A 20,995-nucleotide genomic window follows, 5' to 3' on the forward strand; every position below is an offset into this window, starting at 1 on the left:
TGTATCAATGAACAAATAAGAGAAAATATATATTTATTTTTAATAATCATAATTTTCCTTGTGATTTTGATAGTTTCCTAATAGCCAAACAAACCCTTCGGGGTTAAATTGAGATATGAACGGAAAACATGTAACTAGTCGTAAAGTGTTATTACCTATTAGTCGATTCATGGCACCCAATTCTCATAAAACTAATTGCGAGAATGATGTTTGAAAGTAACAACAATATAAGTTGGAGTAACGATTGTAATGGTAATGTTACAAAAACCGTAGCACGGCGCTACGCCGCCACTCGTAGACACGGGTGGCCGAACACGGCCGACTTCCCTCGGTTTTTTGCTCATAAACATAATTAATGAGCTTTCAGATAGCTATTAGGGCAGATTTCGCGCAATTTTGCCTCATTGTATCAATATTATAAGAAATTTTGGAACGAAAAATAATCTTCTCGGATTAAATATATGTGCACAAATTCTTAGCAAACGAAGTTGGATGCGTGTCCAATGCGCTTATGAATTTACCGGGAAATTTTGCCAAGAAAACAAACAATTAACTCTGCATCATTTTTCGTTCGTAAAAATACTAACGTATTTAAATTTACAGGAACTGTTACGTATTAAATCAAACACAAAACATTTCGGATCAATTCTCAGAGATTGAAGGCAAAGTAAAGCTCTTTGAATGCACACGTCGACAATATGGGCGCACTCTGAGAACAACAGGCGTCATCTCGACTTCATATTTACAGTTATGTTTGCTGTTGCGTACATACCGACTTTAAGCAGCTATTCAAAAGCAGACGAGTCGTGTTCCCTTTTGCAAAGCTCTTATAACTTTCGACAAGCATTAGAATAACTTGTAATATATTTGTTTTAGGTAACGCTCTTGCAGCACTCTTTTTTTCTGTGATATAACCTTAATCATATCATCCATTATTATCTTCTAGATGCACAAACCTTCTTTTTAAAATGCTCCAAAATCGTAGCTCGTTTTCGTGGTTGTTTGGAATAAAACAACGGGAACGATAAACCTTTTCTATAAATAGAACGCCTTTCATTTTTGTAAACCCATGATTGAATTAAGTTTTATTGCCACCACCGGTTATAAAAAACCCAAAAGGTTTGACAAAGAGATAAGAATATTGTGGGGATTGAAAGATTTGGAAGATTTGGAAATAAGTGGGTTGTTTGCACTTTTTTCATCCCCACAAATAACGTTGGTAGAGATGGATTAGGGGAAGGGACGAAATATCCAGCAGATTTAATAAAGTATCGACGGGTTCTTGGTGGACGGCGAGTAAATAATATAAGCTCATGTGATGACCTGAAAGTGCTCTACATCCATCTTCCGCTTCCGTCAAAAGGTAAGAGACGCGGCTCTAGAATAGGTGTGGTTTATGTCAGAATTGCGCGAACAAATGATAGATACAATTATATCCTTACATTGCTCTTATAAGCACTTATACTAAAATGAGAGAAGTTCCCAGAATACACAAACGTACATCAATAGCCAATTACCGAAAAGAAGAGAGACTTATATGGTGATATTGAATTCCCTGGATATGAACACATGTAATTTGAGACACGTACTTACTCGTATTTAGTTTACTCGCGCCATCTGCTTGTCTGTAAATTTAATGTCGTTGAATGAGAATTTGAGATTAATAATGTTATCGTACAATACATTTATATAATCTTTACCTATTGTGTGCAACAATATTGTTTCCCCGTACCATTTTCTTCCATTATTATTAAAAAAAACACCTAAAATATAATAGATACTGTTCTTAATGCATTTGACTAATATTCGTATAAAATTTTAATTACATAAATGTAATCTTCAAAGCATTGTCATAATACTTTGCATAAAATTTTCCGATTATCTTTAAAGGGTCGCTGCTTCACACGTTACTTTTTTGGTAAATTTGATATTCAACAACCTGTGCTGTACACAGAGCGGCATAGGGTTCGTGTTCTTGACCTTGTACCTACTCAGTAAGTATACCAAATATTCTTTTGTAAAAAATCTTTTATTTACTTTTACTTCAATGTAGATCGTTTCCACAAACGTAACAACTTACAATAAATACTACGATGGCGTTTACTAACGAAGACAAGGCAGAAAAACATAATCTGTAAGAGTTTTATATTCATTAACTGATTCCCAATGACGATTGATGTGCTATCTTGGTCAACTGATCTTTACATAGGGCGCACTATAAGTTTCCGGAACTGATCACTTACATAAACAATATTTAAAAAGTAATTACAACATTTGAAAATGGAACTCTTTGGCTGTATAATACAGTTTGTTTCATATGATTATCACATGTTTTTACATTGTGACGTCATTTTAGAAATTGGTTGTCTACATCCCCATGGATTTAATTCGTGAAAATTTTCGTAGTATGATTTTCTACGACTTTAAGTGTAATTTAACAGCTCAGCGGAGCTTCGCTCTGCTTCAAATTGCTTTTGGCGATGAAGCACCATGCAAGACGACTATTTATAGCTGGTTTGCAGAATTCAAACGCGGTCGTGTGAATCTCAGTGACGAATTTCGTGATGGTCGCCCGTCCGCTGCTGTGAACAACAAAAACATCGATACTGTGCGCCGTATGATCTAAAGAGACAGGCATGTGACATACCACGAGACTCGGGCATCTTTAAGCATAGGCATGAGTCAAATACAATCAACATAAACATTTGGGTGTGAAAAGGCTGTGCTCTCGGTGGATCCCACACAATTTGACTGAGGCTCGAAAAACGAATCGCGTCACTTGGTGCAATGTCATGCCTACCAGATTCAACGAAGGGGCGTCAAATTTGATGTGGGACATAGCAACAGGTGACGAAACATGGATTTATAGTTACGATCCCAAAACAAAGCAGCAATCGAGCGTATGCTGTACAATGTATGTTAGAGCGTGCGTAAAGTGGCGCGCGTGCAAAGTGCCTCTAAGCGGATGATTGCTTCTTTTTTTAATAAAACTGGACACGTGGCTATTGTTGCTTTGGAGAATCGTTGTACCGTGAATAGTGATTGGTACACGACCATTTGTTTGCCGGAAGTTACTGACAAACTCCGTAAAAATAACCATAAACGCCATATAATCTTGCCACGATAATGCCAGTTCTCATACGACCAGACAGACAAATGAATTTTTGAAGGTGAACAACGTTGACCTTGTGAGCCATCCCGCGTACAGTCCCGACCAGACACCTTGTGACTTTTATTTATTTCCAAAAATTAAGACCAGTTACGCGGTCAACGATTTTTATCACCTGAAGAGGCTGTCGAAGAGTATGAAATATATGTTTTAGAGAATGTCACGGAGGAGTAGCATAAATGTTTCCAAAATTAGTTCGTTCGTTTGAAAAAGTGCATTAACGCTAACGGAGAATATTTTGAGAAACAATAAATTCACTTCATTTATAGTATTTTTTCTTATTCATTCCGGAAACTTATAGTTCACCCCACGTATCAATCAAGAATAATTATGTTTTTTTAATTTTTATTGTAAACTAAGTGTAACGTATTAATAAATACCAAGAAGTAAGTTAATATTTCCTACCGTTTCTTATAATAAGTATAAGAAAAGTTGTAACTCGTGAAAATATAAAAATAGTCATGGACGGTATTGTAAGCGAATATTAAGTTCGGGATAAATAGACGCGTCGAGAGTGCGGAGCGAAGTCCGCGAGGAGGTCACCGCCAGTAGGACCGGCTCGCGGCGGCGGCAGCGGGAGCACGTGAGCTCGGCACCGGGGACCATTCATGTTCGAGGGCGGCGGCTTGCGCGCGCAGCGATCAATACGGCGACGCGGCGGGCAGTACCCGGCCCGCCGCGCGACCTTTCGCACGCGCCCCCAGCCCTGTTGTGTGCCGCGCCGCCCGCGCCGCACCGTGCCGCTCCAAACCGCGCGCCCTCGCTGCCCCATGACCGCCCTCCACAGATGACGGAGTCCGCCCGCACCCTACAAGAACGTCGCTCCGACCCCGCTGCCAGCACGCTCGTACGCGAGTCGATACTCTGCTCGCGTTCAAAACGCGCGACGACAAGGTATGAAAATCGATACCATGGCCAGCACTGCAGATTTACGCTGATAGGGGCTGAAGTCCTGTATCAGCTGCTAACTTAAACCACGCGGACCGTCTTTGCCATGAAAGTCACGTGACTTTGACCAAATTTAATACCGCGATTATACAGATTAACAGATGATTGATTCGTGATTGATTAAAAACCCTTTGAAGGGGTTATTTGATAATGCAATCATTTTAATGGAAAAAAGCACAAAATCGAATTGATTTTTGTTGCTTTCCCAAACATTTATCAATTAAATAAGTCTTTTTAGTGACAGCTTTCTGTTTTAATCGTTTTGCTTATCAAAATCCTGCACAGTGTCAAGTTATGTTACTGCAACTGGCAGGTATTTTCCCTGCTCTAAAGATGTGTAGGAAAAATCATGTCAGTTACGATAATATTTTCGATAAAATAAACATTTCTCAGAAACTGCAGTCTAGTTTTTCTTGTGCATAAAAAGGAAGGAAGAGAAGTAAATTATTTATATATATTACAAATTTTAGCACGTGATTTACTAAGACATGTTGAGATCCTATCAGTGCATCGGATGAGATTTGGTGCAAAACAACCACCAGTGTTAAAAGTCAAAAATGGACAACCGAAGTCATGTATCACTGCGAAATGTTTGTAACATTTCGTATGTTTAAATTTCTAACTTTGACTACGTGTGGAGAGCTCCCTTAATCGTATTTTCAGTTTTCTTCCATGCTCAAATAAGTTTTCTGCAAGATCTTATTCTGTTCATATTTATAAGTAACGAAACGACATAAGAGCGATCTCTAAAGGAAAACACAAGAACAAAAATTATAATAAATTCTTTTCTTTTATTTTAAATACTGAAATAATTTCTCGTAAACATCTATCAAAAATTTCAGAGGTAAAATTATTATTGAAAGATCTGAGTACGTACCTGCTTACTCTCATAATCTATATACAATGAGACATTGATAAGCTAATTTAGGTAATTTATACAATAGTTTATAAAAAAGATATCTGCGTTTATACGCTATAACTATTCCCGAGAGCACGTGTACAATAGACATTACACAAGCTCGCGATTTTTCCGCAAAACTACAAGGCCGCTGGTGTGGATTAAAATTAACTGACCCTGCCCACTAAACGCATATATCTTGTTTATGTATTTTGTAGACTGCAAAGTGATGCGTAAAGTTTACATTCGTACGTTCGTTAAAGAACTTTCTTTAAAGTTCTTCAAAAACACGTCTTCACGTTTCATATTTTAAATTAATAAAAACAAGAATAGAAAATAATTTTTACAGTTGTGTTACAACACTAAAGTTGAATACGAGTATATTATAATTTGATATATATTAGTAGTACTTTCATAGTTAAGTTCGTACAAACATTGTATTGTATGTATTATGTTGTAATATAGAAGTTTCAAATCATCATCACCTCGGCAACCCCAATAACTACCGACGACAGGCACAAGAATTTCGTGACGTATAAAAGACTTAAACACATGATCCTTTTCCCTCGGAGAAACAAATTCCGTTGTTACAGCAGTAATGTCCATTAGACTTGTTACAGCAGTAATGTCCATTAGACTTAAGGCAAGCAGATTGCGGTTCGACATCACAGCCATTAAGTAGCTTATATGAGCCCGAGTATACTTACTGCAAAAATCGATAAAATTATTACTCGGTAAGTACAGCGAGTCTGAAACAGTAAGTAAGCCCCAGGTAGGAAAGGGAAGGGCCGCCACATCGCAGTGCAGTGTAATTACCCACCGTTTTCTACGTAAAAATAGTAAATAGACGGTGAGTCTAAGGCCATAAACTTTCTAAACGTTTTCCTATTACCTTTTACAAAACCAAATCATCTAATTAATAAATTCACAGGAAAATTCATTGACTTACATTTAATGTTTGTTTTAATTGACTATACAGCGTGGAGCCGTATTTTAAATAGAGATGGGTTCGTTACATCGCTCGTCGGCACTCCAATAGCTGCGGTTTAGTGCGGGTTGGAATTAGAAGCCACGTCGTGATTGATTGGCGAGGTCGGATTAGCTTAATTTATGAACAGATTATTAGTCAGGCTTACGGGTGGAGCGGGAAATGTAAAATGTATTTATGTCGTCACCTGGGATATAGAAGTTGTAACACAAAGTTTGTGTTGTCCTAGGTGATGCATCAACAATGAGTCGCCGCGCGCGGCCGTGACATGGGAGCGCAGGCATGGGCTGGCGCGCCGTGCAATCGCCGCACATCGCCGCCGGCTTGCTTCTACTGCTGCTAGTTTACTTGCCAGGTAGTATTGCACCAATTGTGGTCAAAACAACGTACTCTGCCAAATTGTTCAAAAAATAACTCCGGTAACATTGCTATGTATTATGACAGTAACTTGCCATCAAGACCACCAAGATGCTGTGCACATCACGGCGATCCTTGGCGAGAGCGTCGTCTTTAACTGTCAGGTGGACTTCCCGGAAGATATCCCGGTGCCGTACGTCTTGCAGTGGGAGAAGAAGGTAGGCGAAACGGTACGACGACCCACACTCCACTCTTACAATACAACGCTGCTCATCTACCGTGTGTGTGTTTCTGTTCAGTAGAGATTTGAGGACGGCCCGTCCCCACGAGACGCGCCCGCAGACTGTAAAGTATACATTATGATGCCTGTGTCGACAACGACACCTCTTATTGTCCCGTGCTAGTGGTAATGCGAGTGGCGCGGGCCGGGGGCGCGCGGACGTTGTCCGACGCTCTCGCCCCGCGTACGCTTGGCTCGCCTTTTGTGTATCTCTGCCTCTTCTGCGTATTGCCTCGTTCCTACCGCGCTCGTCGTCCCACCGACCGGTCGACTTACACCACAGTGACAAAGGCCTTCAAAGCGAGTCCGAGAGAGCAGCAGACCCCCGTTAAATACGAACATACACATACACTGCCACTTGACATGTAATATATATAAGACTACTTCTACGTATTTTTCTTTGTTGGGCGCACCAATTTCTAAGATATTATCGGGAGCACTTTGCTGCTTACACGGCTGACACGGGGCACTGCACTCCCTCGCGCACTGGCGGCGGTTCTGTCTGTTTCTCTCTTCCTGTGGCTGTGGGCTAATCCCACGCTCTGCAAACGTAGATTCATGTACTTATCTACCAGTACTTTACATAATATATATATTTTGTACCTATGCCAGTATCAAAGTAAGAAAACATCTATGTATCTATCTCTCATAACTATTGCATGCTTTAGATGGTAGAGTTTCATAATCCATGCATCTTTCGTGTATTCTTTTTTTGCATGCTCTTTAAAAATGTAAATATATTTAAATGCAATAAAATTAAAACTAATCTAAAAAACCACCACCATTGTCATAAACATTTTAAATAATTATAAAGTAAATCTTAAAATCAAATAACATAATATTTTTACGTATTCAAGAACATCGAGGAAAATGGGTGCTCACATAAAATCCATTCTTGCATGTTTTGTAGAAATTTTTCAGTAGATAGTTGTTTCTTGTAACAGTAAACCTAATTTATCTATTCTATCAAGTTATAAACACACTGAACAACTCTTTACTGTTACGAGATGCAAACCTCTGATCCTGTCTGAATGTTCGTGCTGGTGTAATGTGCATCGTACTGTGTCCAGAGTGTCACAGAGTTGGACCCGTTCGTAGTAGTGCTGAAAGAGTCAGTCGTGTAGTTGTTTACCGTAACCTTAGTTGTTGTCCGCGCCAGGCTGTCCCTGCGAGCCTAACGGTTGCTATGGTGTGTAGGGACAGGACATCCCAATCTACATCTGGTACGAGAACTACCCGACCCATAGCGGTGAAGGTTACGAGGGCAGAGTGTCGCGCGTCGCGCTCGACTCACCATATGGCGCCGCCAGTCTCAACCTCACCAACATCCGCGAGTCTGACCAGGTATGTCCACAAAACATTTCACATCAAATTACGCGAAAGATATTTATAGTATGTCTAAGTAAAACAAAACAAGTCAACTCCTCTAAAATGGCATGGACATCATAACCGAATAAGAATCTATTTTTCTTAATATTATTGTACTACTTTTAGTAGCAGTAGAGCCCCTTGTGAAAGAGTTCGTCCAAGGAAGTACAGTGTACCTTACCTATTTCTGCCGCCAAGCAGTAATGTGAGCATTCTGCATTCCGGTTTGGAAGGGTAAGGGTGTTGGTGAAACTACAACAACAAGTGACAAGCACAGTGGCAGTGCCCTAAGATCTTTGCAATTAAAAGCTCTTAGTGGCATTGCAACTGTTATGGATAGGCGTGTTGCTTACCATCAGGCGCACGACTCATTCCTCCCGTCACTTAATATTATGAAAAAAGACTACCTTGAATATGAATGTTTGTAACTAGCGAAAATTACGGAATTATACTAGTGATTCGGTTCTTTAACATTTTCATACAGCACTAAGAATATAATTTATATCTAAATAATATTGATACCTAATATAGCCGGGGATGTCCATGCAATTTTACAGTCGATAATACAAATTGAGTACGGTCTAAATTTATAATTATTTTCATAGGGTTGGTACGAGTGTAAGGTGGTTTTCCTCAACCGCTCTCCGAATCAGCACAAGAACGGAACGTGGTTCCATCTCGACGTGCACGCGCCACCGCGCTTCTCCATCACACCGGAAGACATTATTTACGTTAATTTAGGTAATATTTGTAAAGCATAATAAATACCTATCGTAGCGTCTCTGATTATGAACTTCGATATCTTAACTTTAATCATCTAAAATTATCGTAGGAGATGCGATCATCCTTAACTGCCAGGCGGAGGGTACGCCCACTCCCGAAATATTATGGTATAAGGACGCAAACCCCGTGGAGCCCTCAGGCACAGTGGGCATCTTTAATGACGGCACGGAGCTGCGCATCAGCAACATCCGGCACGAGGACATTGGCGACTATACGTGCATCGCGCGCAACGGCGAAGGGCAAGTGTCGCACACCGCACGCGTCATCATTGCCGGTGGCGCTGTCATCACTGTAAGTTACACCAACAACATCTTGTGACGTCTACAGTTTGAACATTGCGTAGTAATGTTGCGGTTTACGTTTTAGATGCCTCCTACGAACCAAACAAAATTAGAAGGAGAGAAAGTCCAATTTTCTTGTGAAGCAAAAGCTTTACCAGGAAACGTAACAGTAAAATGGTTCCGCGAGGGCGCGCCGGTAGCAGAGGTGGCAGCATTGGAAACAAGAGTCAATATACGCCGTGATGGCGCGCTGGTTATCAACCCAGTGGCTGCCGATGACTCCGGACAGTACCTTTGCGAAGTCTCCAACGGCATTGGAGACCCGCAAAGCGCTTCTGCTTATCTCAATGTTGAATGTAAGCAAGTTTCTCATTTTTGATATGTGGCAAATATTATTTCCATTAGATTGCTCTAAGCTTCATTGGGATTAGTACCAACTTATTTTCTAAAAGTATCTTTTGTTAACAGATCCAGCCAAAGTAACGTTCACGCCAACAGTGCAGTACCTTCCATTTCGGCTAGCGGGCGTGGTGCAGTGCTACATAAAAGCGAACCCGCCGCTCCAATACGTAACCTGGACCAAGGATAAGCGACTTCTGGAGCCCTATCAGACGAAGGACATTGTTATTATGAACAATGGATCTCTCTTGTTTACGCGGGTCAACCAAAATCATCAGGGACGCTATACTTGTACACCATACAACGCTCAGGGCACCCAGGGTTCTTCAGGTACTCACATACATTGAATCTGAAATAATGATTTATTTTAAATTGTACTTTTATTGCAAAAGGTTATTTTATGTCATTTTAATAATATCTCTTTGCGTTCAGGTCCTATGGAAGTACTAGTTCGAAAGCCGCCAGCGTTCACTGTGGAACCAGAACCTTTATACCAGAGAAAGGTTAGTGGCGAAATTTATATGGTGAAATTACAGGCACATGGAACTTGTTACCTTATGTCTCAGGTGATGGGCGCAGTGGTAGTGCCCCTCAGATCTTTGCGATTTAAAGCTCTGAGAGGACTGCAACTGCTATGAACAGGCGTGTAGCTTGCCATCAGGCGCACGACTTATCCGTCCCGTCACTTGATATTGTAAAAAAAATATACACACCAACCATCTGAGGATGATTTTTTTTTTATAGATTATAAGTGCGCATTTGACCTCCATCTCACCTGATGGAAAGTGACGATGAGGTCGACGATGGAGCATACACACCTAAATAATGCCTATTCACTCTCGCCTTGAAAAGGCCCAAGTTATAACGTTCAGGGAACAAGTCTACAGGCAGGGAATTCCACTCCATAGCCGTTCGCCATATAAATAACGCTTCGTGCGAATCTTTGAAATATCCTTAACATAGGGGTGGAACCCAAGCCTGCGCCTAGTCCCCCAGTGATGGAAAGGGGAAGGCGGAATTAAATCTTGTAATTCAATCGCACACTCTACGTGATATATCCTATAAAATACTGATAAGCAGGCAACTTTGCGGCGGTGTTCAAGGCTCTGCAGCTTTGCCTCCACTAATTCCGAGCCACCTATAAGCCTCTTGTCATGATTGTCACTTGAATCCAAAGTGGCTAGTTGGTATGTAGCAGAGCCATCGCAAAGGTGGCACCAGTACTCCATGCACGACCGGACTTGTGCTTGGTACAGCTGAAGCAACTGTCCCAGTGTAAAGTAACGCCTCACCCTGGAAAGGATGCCAAGCTTCCTTGCTGCATTTTTGGCCATAGATTCAATGTATCTGCCGAAGTTCAAATTGGACGACAGGTCCATTCCAAGTAGCTGGAGACAGTCGGCTATCGGTATAGATATATCATGAAAAGTCGGCGTCAGCTCAAAGGGACTACGTTTTGTTGAGAATAGACACGCCTGCGTTTTGGTAGCGTTAAATTTGACAAGATTGCCATCGCCCCTATAGGAGACTGCCTTGAGCGTCAAATCCAAACAGCTAACCATGGACTCTCGACAAGACTGTATTTCCTCTCCACTGACCCTCGCATTGGTCAAGTACCTACCTACAACTGTGCTGTCATCAGTATTCCCAAACGTACCTGGAATTAACATATCATTGATATGCAGCAGAAAGAGAGTTGCAGACAATACGGAACCCTGAGGAACTCCGGCTATCTATCTATCGCCATATGTTCGGAAGAGTGGCCTTCTAAGTCCTCTCGAATCGAACGTTTGCTCCGAGAGAAATCCGAGATCCAATGGCAAAGGATTTAACATAAATAGGTATACGTAATGTATGAATGTATCCTGTATGGTTCACAGGTGGGGGAATCCGTAGAGATGCACTGTGAGGCACAAGAGGCGGAGGGCACGCAGCGGCCGAGCGTGACGTGGCGGCGACGCGACGGATTGCCTTTACAGAAGAACCGCGTGCGAGCACTCGGCGGGAACATCACGATTGACACGCTACGACGACAAGACTTCGGCATCTACCAGTGCGTTGCCGCTAACGAGGTCAGCAATTCAAATTACTTATATTTCTGTTAGTAGGAAAGTAATAGTGAAATACTACATTCTCCTAAAATAGTAATCACAGAGCATTAAAAAAAAAGACATCAAAATCTCGTGGAATTACATCTATTTGCCAAGTTTCATTGAAATCGATTACCGGAAAGGTCGCGAAACTGGATTCAACCCGTAGTTTGCAACCCATAGGGGTGAAATATTTTCTTCAAATTGAAATGAGACCACTACTGAGGTACCCTCTTTCCAACAAAAAAAAAAGAATTATTAAAATCGGATCACAAATGCGTGAGTTATCGCGTAACATAGGTACGTACAAAAAAATACAGTCGCAGTGAGAACCTCTTTTTTTTTAATTCGGTTAAAAATATAAAGTAAACGTTAGTATTGTAATCATTGGAACAAAATAGCTAACAATGTAATATTAAATATGTTTTAAAAAACTTATAAATCGACGCCTGTAGCATTTTGCAGTTTCAAACATGTAATAATAAAAATATCAACACAAATAACGTGTCTATTGCCTATCCAGGTTGCAACAATAGTAGCGGACACGCAGCTTGTTATCGAGGGTACACAGCCACACGCGCCCTATAACGTCACTGGCACGGCGACTGAGTTCCAAGTGACGTTGCGGTGGCACCCAGGGTACGCGGGCGGACCGGACTACAAACAAGATTATACAATTTGGTACAGGGAAGCCGGCTTCTCCGAGTGGATTAAAGTACCCGTCACTCCTTCTGGTGCTACTTCTGTGAGTACCTATACTCATAACACCGGTAGCTATCGAAATATTATCCTAGTGAACGTAAGGTTGTCAATAAAATAAAACAATGAGGCTATTTTGTCCTTTTTATTTTTTCTAAATTATCGAATAAACATTTTTCTCTTTGACCTCAAAATGAGCTACAATCGTCACCTTAACTTCTTCATAGTCTGATAGATTTTTCCCTTTGTAATTCTTTATTCAAATTTGGGAATAGATAATAACACACACACTAATAACACACACACTCAACATAGCCCCGCACTAGGGAAACCCTGTGTCGCGGGTGCCATGGACACACATATAGACAACCACAAATTACACCCAAACTCACGAGAGAAACAAATGTAGGTCATACAAATATTTCTCCCGGCCCGGGAATCGAACCTGGGACCTCTGCGTGGCAGTCCGGCATGGTAACCGTTAGGCCACAGAGGCAGTTAAATAATAAATCGCTGGGGGCTAGGTCCTGTATGTAAGGTGAGTGGATCAACGATTTAAAGCCACATTGTGTAGAGCAGCAACAATACTGTCGTGAATCGGCGTGTGGTCTTGCAAAAGCAATAAACGTTTTGTCAATTTTACCCGCCTTTTTTTGGATGGATCAGTGTCTCTAAATATTTTCACATAATATTCTCCGGCTATATTGACCCCCTTTTCTTTGTAGTAGTTCTACAAAATTCCCATCTAATCCCAAAATACCGTATACAAGGTTATTTCGGCCGTTTCCGATATCTTAAACTTCTTAGAGGATGGTATTCTTCTTACGCCACAACATCAACTCCTATTTTGATTCATCGTCAATAACAATTTACTCCTAAACTGGGGTATTTTCTCAAGACATATTTTCAAAAAGCCCTTTTATGCTTCCATTCTTTATTGCTTTGCTCTTTTATCACACTAAAATGGTCTTATAAGATCTAAAACTACCAAAATAGACTCGTAGGATCCTTAAAATGGTGGTGTCTGATAGGTACTCGCACTAGTGCCAGTAGTTTCACCTTCAGATGGGCATCTTACAACGATGTCTGATGTGGTCACCTCTACTGGCCCTTCTGGGCGGAGATCGCCTTCAATCAATTCTTTGCCACGTTTGAAAAGACCACGCCACTTAAAAAATCATTGTTTTACCAGGTCACTGATCTATGAACGACTTCCAACTCATTTATTACAATCCAAGGAAGTTTTCCTTTCTTGGTAAGGATTTTGATAAAAGCTCTAAACTCGTTTACTCTATAATTGTAATTTTCTTTCGGATTTACTTGCTTGTGGGGCGATATCTCGTAAACAAATGACGTCAAAGGTTTCAAGCTTAACATAATGTATATAGCCTTAATGAGTACCTGAGTAGTACCAAATCAAACATTATACTTACCTGTCAACATTCTGTGGACTGTGGGACCTCCCTTCGCACATAAATCATTTACAGCAACCATGCAATTTAGCTCTTTATGGAATTGTTGTTCATTTTTAGTCCCACTGTAATAGATGTAAATGAGTACACTACATGCAAATACATTAATAGTATACTGCGTAGTTTATCTCAGATCTTAAACTTTCTCGAAACAATAGACGAAATAGAAACAATAAAATAAAATTATAAATAGGCTCAGTTAAAACCAAATCAAGATCAAAAACATAAATTTTTTTATATGTAGTAATCTGAAGGACATAGTTAGTATTGTGTACTGAATGTAAATAACAATGCATGTTATTTATTTTGGACATGGTATCGTGCAGATCGCTTGAGATCAGGCGAAAATTGGCCCTTCTAAAATATATATTTTAACCTAATAAGAGGATATATAATTAACCCTCCTTTTTAGCCTCAAATTCCTTTTTTTATCCCGCCAACATCACGTTACGTCCTTCGTCAGCGCAAATACCCTTTGTTCAACTTCATTTCACCCGAACATTGATTCTAAGACCGACAGCATTCTTCGAAGCCCAAGCCGTAATCGAATCCCTAAAATAGACAAATTATATTGACTTGTTCCGCAACACTGAATCAAAATTTCTAACATCCGCTGGTTACTATTTGGAGACGGTCACAGCCCAAAGCTCTGTGGTCCAAATTCCATATCTTACCTTTGGCCGGTGATCGATTCAACCTTTATGTGACTATGACTTACTGTTTAGTTATAAGTACTGTAAGTGTAAGTTGTACAAAATAAATAAATGTGTTCTTCTTAGGTAACAATAAATCGTCTACAGCCGGGGACGACGTATGAATTTCAAGTGAACAGCAAAAACACGATTGGTGAAGGAATGATGAGTAAAGCGATTACCATTAGGACACTCGGTAAGCAGCAAACTATAACAAAAGGGTGTGAGGTTACTAATAAATTAACAGTTTAGTTAGTAGAGTAACATTTTTTGTCAATGAGTAATAATACATTCTACTTCAATATCTTACTTATTGGTATCTGTACTGTATTATATATTCATATAATTTAGGTATGTAACTCGACTTTGTTACTTAGGTAGTACTTTAGTCAGACATGATCCATGTTGTTACTTACTAGACAAAAGGGTTAAGTAACATGTTGGTTGCCTTTTGTAGATGTAGGTGCCAAGCAACGGCCGCTGCCGACCGCACCGGGTCCCGTAGATGAAAAGATATTTCAAAACGCACCCTCAGGCTCGGGTACTTACCTCGCACTATATTAAACTGTCTTCCCCAATGTTGCTTACACTTGCTTACTAACCTATTTCTAATATTTTGCTTGCTCTAATTTTATATTATTAAACTATATTTAGTCTTAAAATTTGCTAAACAAATATATTTACTATTCTAGGATTTACTTGTTGATTCTCTTTCGTTTAATAATAAAACAAAGCTTTAAGTTTTCCTTTTTTGTTTAATTGATCCGATCCAGCAGCTTGTAGACACTCCTCTAGACCATATTCGTGTGTAATACAGATTTATGTAACCAACGTATCGCATGCAGGTCCGAAGCCTGGTCCGCCGCGGAACCTGACAGTGACGGAAGTCCATAACGGGTTTCTGATCACGTGGCAGCAGCCGCTTGATCGCGCTAACCTCATCCAGTACTACACTATCAAGTACCGCACTGACGCGCAATGGAAAACCCTCAACCGAGGCCAGATCCGCCCTGAAGAAACCAGCTATTTAGGTATATTTTTTTCTACATCAATTAGTTATTAGGCTTCTGGACTATGGCGAAAACTTTGTCCTTAGATGAGTCTCGTGTCTGATAGCTGAACAAGATTGATTGTGTCAAATAAGTTCCTACTATCTGAATATGCATGTTGATAATAATTCTGAACATTGTTCCTTTCTGTAAATCGCGAAAGCTGTCATGTTTCTAAAGTGTGTTTTCAAAATATCAGAGGAAAACGATAAATTTACAATTTAATTTATTTCAGTAAAAAATTTAGTCGGCGGACGCACGTACTATTTCCGAGTGCTGGCTAACTCAGCGACTAGTTACGAAAGCTCAGAAGAAGTGAAATTCCCAGTGCCGGCGCGGGTAAAACATAAAGCGATCACGGCAGGCGTGGTGGGCGGCATTCTGTTCTTCATTGTGGCTATCATCTTGTCAGTGTGCGCTGTGAAGATCTGCAACAAGCGCAAGAGACGCAAGCAGGAGAAAGGTGAGTGCGTTTTGCGAGGGGCGGTCGCTTGCCCGCTACCATGAGCTACTTGCATTACTTTGTAGCTGACGTTTGACTTGCAGGTCCGTATTTTGATATTAGTGCAGAGTTAAGAGTGCTCTTATCGACCCCTATATATGTATAATGTAGGTATTAAAAACTGAAATAACATATGACCGAACTTTCGTTGAACTCTTTTGCTCCGCTATTAGCCTACAACAAGCGACTCTAGATGTAAAATATTGGTGCTAATGTTTTCGACTTGGTAGATTAGCAGAGTGAAGTAGAGTCTTATCAAATTGAGTGAGTGTGGTTTAAACTAGGCAATAGCATTGAATCTACATTTGTGTTGAATTCTTCATTCAGACGGACTATTTCGTAGTATGCCTGGCCCTCAGACGCTAATAAATAATAATGCAAGAAAATTAAATGATGACGTCAGTTACACAGTAATATCACAAGTAGGATAGCTAGTAAAGTAGAGCGACTAGTTCCAACATAGTGTGGCGAAGACAGCCGACTATCCCTGCGTAACTTGCCATATTGTCGGTTACAAACGTTCTTCATTGTTCACTTATTGTTTAGCATTATTTTCCATCTGTTGTGTAAATAAGCTTTTTTGCATGTTTAGTGGTTCAACTTAGAATTGAGTTTTTGTTTATTTTGTAGAAACTAGTTTGTGTTTTCGTAGTGGTAAATGGCTAAGTATTACTAATGTTTTTTGTTATTTTTTATTTATTTATAAAGGACCATTGACAAAGGATTAAAGACCATGCATTAAAAGCATGTTTGTTTACCTCAACGATGCAAAGAAATCCCTACTAAGCAGTTTAATAATTAGAACAATAATAAGTACTTTAGTCAATGTGAATGGTTCTTTGATATCCAACGTTTTCCCGTCTACAAAAAGCTCACTAACATTAATGTTAAATGACAAATTCTTGCACGACATGCAATTGATTGTACATATATGATTAGTTATGTTTTGTAAATTTATGGTTCACTATCTATCACATCGCGACACTCATTGCTATTAACGGGATTAATTATTTTAATTTGCCTTTCTCGATATGGTTCAGAACTAAGCAGAAATCCGATACTGAAAACAAAAAGCATAATAAGTGCAAAAAGTAATAACTTAACAAGTGGCAGTTTTCTGTCGCGGATTGATGCTATTTGACAATATGGTGGGTGGTGGTGATGTGTTGAGGGTTCGACGATTGGTTGTGGAGGTGGTGGGCAGCGGCCGCGGAAAATGGGGCGCGGATGATGACAGTCGACACTACGTTAATGTTCAGAAATTATCCGCTTGCAGCATACAACATGGTAGCCGCGCGATTGACCGACCTCCGCGCAGCTGACAGCACTCAAGTGCCTTTTAAGAAGTGAGTATATATGCAATTTCATAGCAATCATAAATATCGTCCACGAAGAGGCCAAACTAAAAATACTTTTATCGTTTTCCATCGCCGCTTAAAATCAGGAAGTCAGGTTAGTTTTCCAAAATTAGCTCAGTAATTATTTCATATGATTTAATTAACTATTATTTAATAAAATGTAGTTATTTTTAGGTATAAGCAAAATTAAAAAAGTAATGTACTTTACTTATTCTCTTGACCTTATGTTTCCAGATTTAGAGAAAGCGGAATATCGAGTTTAGTGCAGTGTTTAAAATTTACGGCGAACTGGGTGTGGCCGGCGTCGCGATGCGGCGGAGAACCACAGTACTGGGCGTCGGTGTCTGTGCGCGCGTCACCTGTGCCCACACCTTCGGAGGGGTCTGCTGCGCCGTCGCCTACGCCTTCGTCGTCGGACGACGGCGGCTTCCTTCCACGACTTCGCGCACCGCTGCATCCTGCCGCCGCACCGCCTCTGTTCCGCGCGTCGTCACCTGCCTTGACGTTGCATTGGCCTCCTTGGCCACCGTGGCCTCCCTGGGCGGCAGCCTGGACACCGTGGTCGCCGCTGCATGTCTCCGACCTCAGCTCCGTGCCTTTTCCGAGCTCTGCGGATGGTTCTTTTCCTACGCCGCCTTCTCCGTTCCGACTACGTTCCCTACCCCACTCCTCGCTGCCGCTACGATCTGCCGGCGCTTTCATGAGATCTCGGGCTCGACCCGTACCGCGTCACGGGCGACCTCGTGCTATCTCGGAATTGCCACCCCCGCCGCATGAGGCTTCGCCGGAAAGTCGTTCGTCGTCAAGTGGATTCGGTAGTAAGAATGCGTCGTCTTCACAACATAACCGCAGTAGTCGCACGGGCAGTTTGGCGGAGTGGCGACCGCCCCCTTACCGACCGCCGCCACCGGCGCCACCGCCGCGGCCAGGGTCGGGCGAAGCGGTGGATGCGGGTTCAGTGGACGTTCATTATGAGTGGGACCGCGAAACACGAACACCGACGCCGTCAACGCCGGAGCGATTGAGAACTCGGCAGTCGCGTGACGACGTTGAGGCGCGCGTACGAGCAATGAAAGAAGAGTTCCTCGAGTTTCGAAAACGGCAAGCGCTGCGGCGCCGCTCGCCGGAACCTTTGGGCCCTCCACCGCCGATGTCGTCGCTGGGCACGCTTACGCCCTTATCGCCACTCGCAACCTCCGCGCCCGCAGAAACAGTCTGCTGATAACAGATTTATGAGTCAGGTATTGAAACTCCATGATTATTCATCGCATAAGTATCTTAGAGCGAGAATTTGGCTCGCCTTCCCACCGAAACCTGGAAAAAAGGATTTTTTGATACTTAATTACTTATATTAAATGCTAGAGACCGCGGTAAAAGTCGAGTTTACTTCGGTCATTATATTTGTAAGTATGTATTTAAGTACCTGGGACTGCTGACGAGGTTTAGGTACACGATAAATACTTCCAACAACTTTTATAAATCAGTACAGATATGTATAAGCACACGCCTTCGAAATGTACGAAATAGAAGTAATATTCCGAAGTAAGCGTGACTTGATAAGTTCACTGTTCACGTAGAAATCCCACCGACCGCCAGCGCAGTGGTACGGCGGCGCGCGGCGGTCACCATATTGATACATACTTAGAAATTGTGAGTCCAGTCATTGTTGACTGTAATAATAATAAAAATGTATGTATAAAAAGTGGATGCCGTGGCGTTTTGTCGTCGCATTGCCTACTGTCCTAAACTCATATGTCAATTAAACTCCTATAGCACTCTTATATCTAGTATTTGAACTTTTGAAACGAAATTAAAACTGATTTATCTACTAATTTACCTTAGATTTTTAAATTACTTCGAAATTAATACAATTCAGGTACCTGTATTTTAACAATATGTGCCATAAGCAGATCAGTAAAGGAGAATGTTTGGTTGTACAAGGCCCCACTTATGTAGACGGCAGGCAGGCAGTGCGGGAACTCGTTCACCTAAACGCTTTAGGTATGAGCGGGGAAGCATCCACGACACCGCTCATACCAACATTATAATATTGTAGTTATTATTGTAACTAATTACGAATAACGACTTACTAAAGGGTCGCACATACTCGGCGCTCGACTGACCGACTGAAGGGAAATAGATACTGATAGTACCGAGTAACACTGTCCAGCGCCGGGTGTTTGCGGCTCTTTAAAATATACAACAAAATAATCATAAGTAGAGTTTTAGATATAACGAGTAGGACGGCAAGAACGTATAAAATGTAATTCGTTTGGTTTTTAAAAAATTGTTTTTCAAGTACAAATTTATTATTTTTTATTGTTTGTGTAAGACCTATCTCATAATAATTTTAAAAAATGTACATATGTAAAAACAAAATAGATATTATCATATACACTTATTTATTTAGGTATGGTATGTATGTTTGAGGTTCTGAAGAACTTTTTGTCAATGCTTATGAGGCACTTGACACGGCCAGACTATCAATTGTTTATTTTACTTTCGTTCAATTGTCAGATACTTTATCATACGTATTGAATCGACTAAGGCGCGATCAGTGGCGCACAGCGCTCCGTGAAGAGGATGGCAAGTGTCAATGGCCAAAGTAATTGCAAAAGTTCAGTCAATTGTTTTGTACGTTTCTATCCATAATTATTATGCATTTTTTGACTGATGTGTTATTTCCACGTGTTTTATTTTCGACTGAGGCACTTTGTAGGTAATTCTGTTGTTTAATTATTTTTATTTTATAGCTGTCGGTTCCTGGAGCGATCCCACCTATAGATGACCAGTCAATGTGAAGACTGTTTAGTGTTATTTGTTATTAGTTTTATTTATCGTACGAAACTTCTCTGAGATATCCTTGCATGCACAATGCACATTTGTACTTATTGTTTGTGATGCTGATTGTTTTCAATTTGAACTACAAGTTAAGAACCTCCTTAAGTAAGTATAAAAATGTACGCTTTAAAGAAATTGAAAAATAAATTACTCATAACAAATAGATAGGTAGGTGTGGTAAGGTGTAGTAATGTATGAGCGTGCATGGAAGCGTCAGGGCGCGCGCGGGGCGCGGAGCAAGGCACTTTGCCAGGCCCGAGGCCGCCGTCGGCGCGCGGTCCGCGTGCGGCCAAGGACAGCAAATAAGCGCATCATTTAGTTCACTGCCGACGATTAGAGTTAAGCTACGTATAACGACACACATTAGCTCTTTGTTTTTATCATTTTCTTACATGTTCTCTAGATAGCTACCGCCATAGCGTTACACTTAGTATGTTAGGGTCGATGATTCGTGCAATAAATTATCCACTGTTCAATATAATTAATTATATTTGTTAAAATATATGCTCAATTTTTTCGACTGACCAACTGTAAAAATTATTGGTAAATTTCGATCGTGTAATACGAATTTATGCTGATGCAGGTTCAGATGTTGCCGCCTGCATTAGTCAATAAATGTGACCTGCCTTCCGGGCGTCCTTAAGGCACCACTGATAAGCAGTTCATTACCTACTTAAATCTCAATACCAAAGATTCGATTTGCAGAAGACACCCGACGAGTGTCACGGTACTATGCCCGCACAGGAGGCATGGCTCGAATCTACTTCAACATCGGGTTATACATGTTTTTGTTTAATAATGTAATTTTTTTACATGATTGG

At 40.8% G+C, this 20,995-nt stretch overlaps 1 protein-coding gene across 5 annotated transcripts in view; it reads left to right on the plus strand.

Annotated features, from left to right (window-relative positions):
• LOC113227055 (protein turtle-like) overlaps positions 1-19,416 on the plus strand; it is a 77,912-nt gene extending 58,496 nt beyond the window's left edge. Inside the window, exons 3-19 of one of the 5 annotated variants that reach the window (XR_003310170.1) lie at positions 6,233-6,358; positions 6,448-6,590; positions 7,838-7,984; positions 8,614-8,749; positions 8,841-9,082; positions 9,158-9,428; positions 9,541-9,801; positions 9,904-9,974; positions 11,352-11,543; positions 12,085-12,306; positions 14,512-14,620; positions 14,882-14,965; positions 15,270-15,455; positions 15,709-15,936; positions 17,235-17,321; positions 17,420-17,427; positions 17,568-17,700. Coding sequence is in view for 4 of the 5 variants with exons in the window: in XM_026459924.1 (XP_026315709.1) it covers positions 6,286-6,358; positions 6,448-6,590; positions 7,838-7,984; positions 8,614-8,749; positions 8,841-9,082; positions 9,158-9,428; positions 9,541-9,801; positions 9,904-9,974; positions 11,352-11,543; positions 12,085-12,306; positions 14,512-14,620; positions 14,882-14,965; positions 15,270-15,455; positions 15,709-15,936; positions 17,252-17,321; positions 17,568-18,555 (3,423 nt within the window). In the remaining variant the exon portion in view is untranslated. Of the gene's footprint in view, positions 1-6,232; positions 6,359-6,447; positions 6,591-7,837; positions 7,985-8,613; positions 8,750-8,840; positions 9,083-9,157; positions 9,429-9,540; positions 9,802-9,903; positions 9,975-11,351; positions 11,544-12,084; positions 12,307-14,511; positions 14,621-14,881; positions 14,966-15,269; positions 15,456-15,708; positions 15,937-17,234; positions 17,322-17,419; positions 17,428-17,567 lie in introns of all 5 variants that reach the window. The other 4 variants (XM_026459924.1, XM_026459925.1, XM_026459926.1 and 1 more) reach the window with 4 other exon arrangements.
• The last annotated feature ends 1,579 nt before the right edge of the window (positions 19,417-20,995 follow it).

Source organism: Hyposmocoma kahamanoa, unplaced genomic scaffold (genome assembly GCF_003589595.1).
Source record: "Hyposmocoma kahamanoa isolate Upper Pololo Valley unplaced genomic scaffold, ASM358959v1 202, whole genome shotgun sequence".
NCBI lineage: Eukaryota > Metazoa > Arthropoda > Insecta > Lepidoptera > Cosmopterigidae > Hyposmocoma > Hyposmocoma kahamanoa.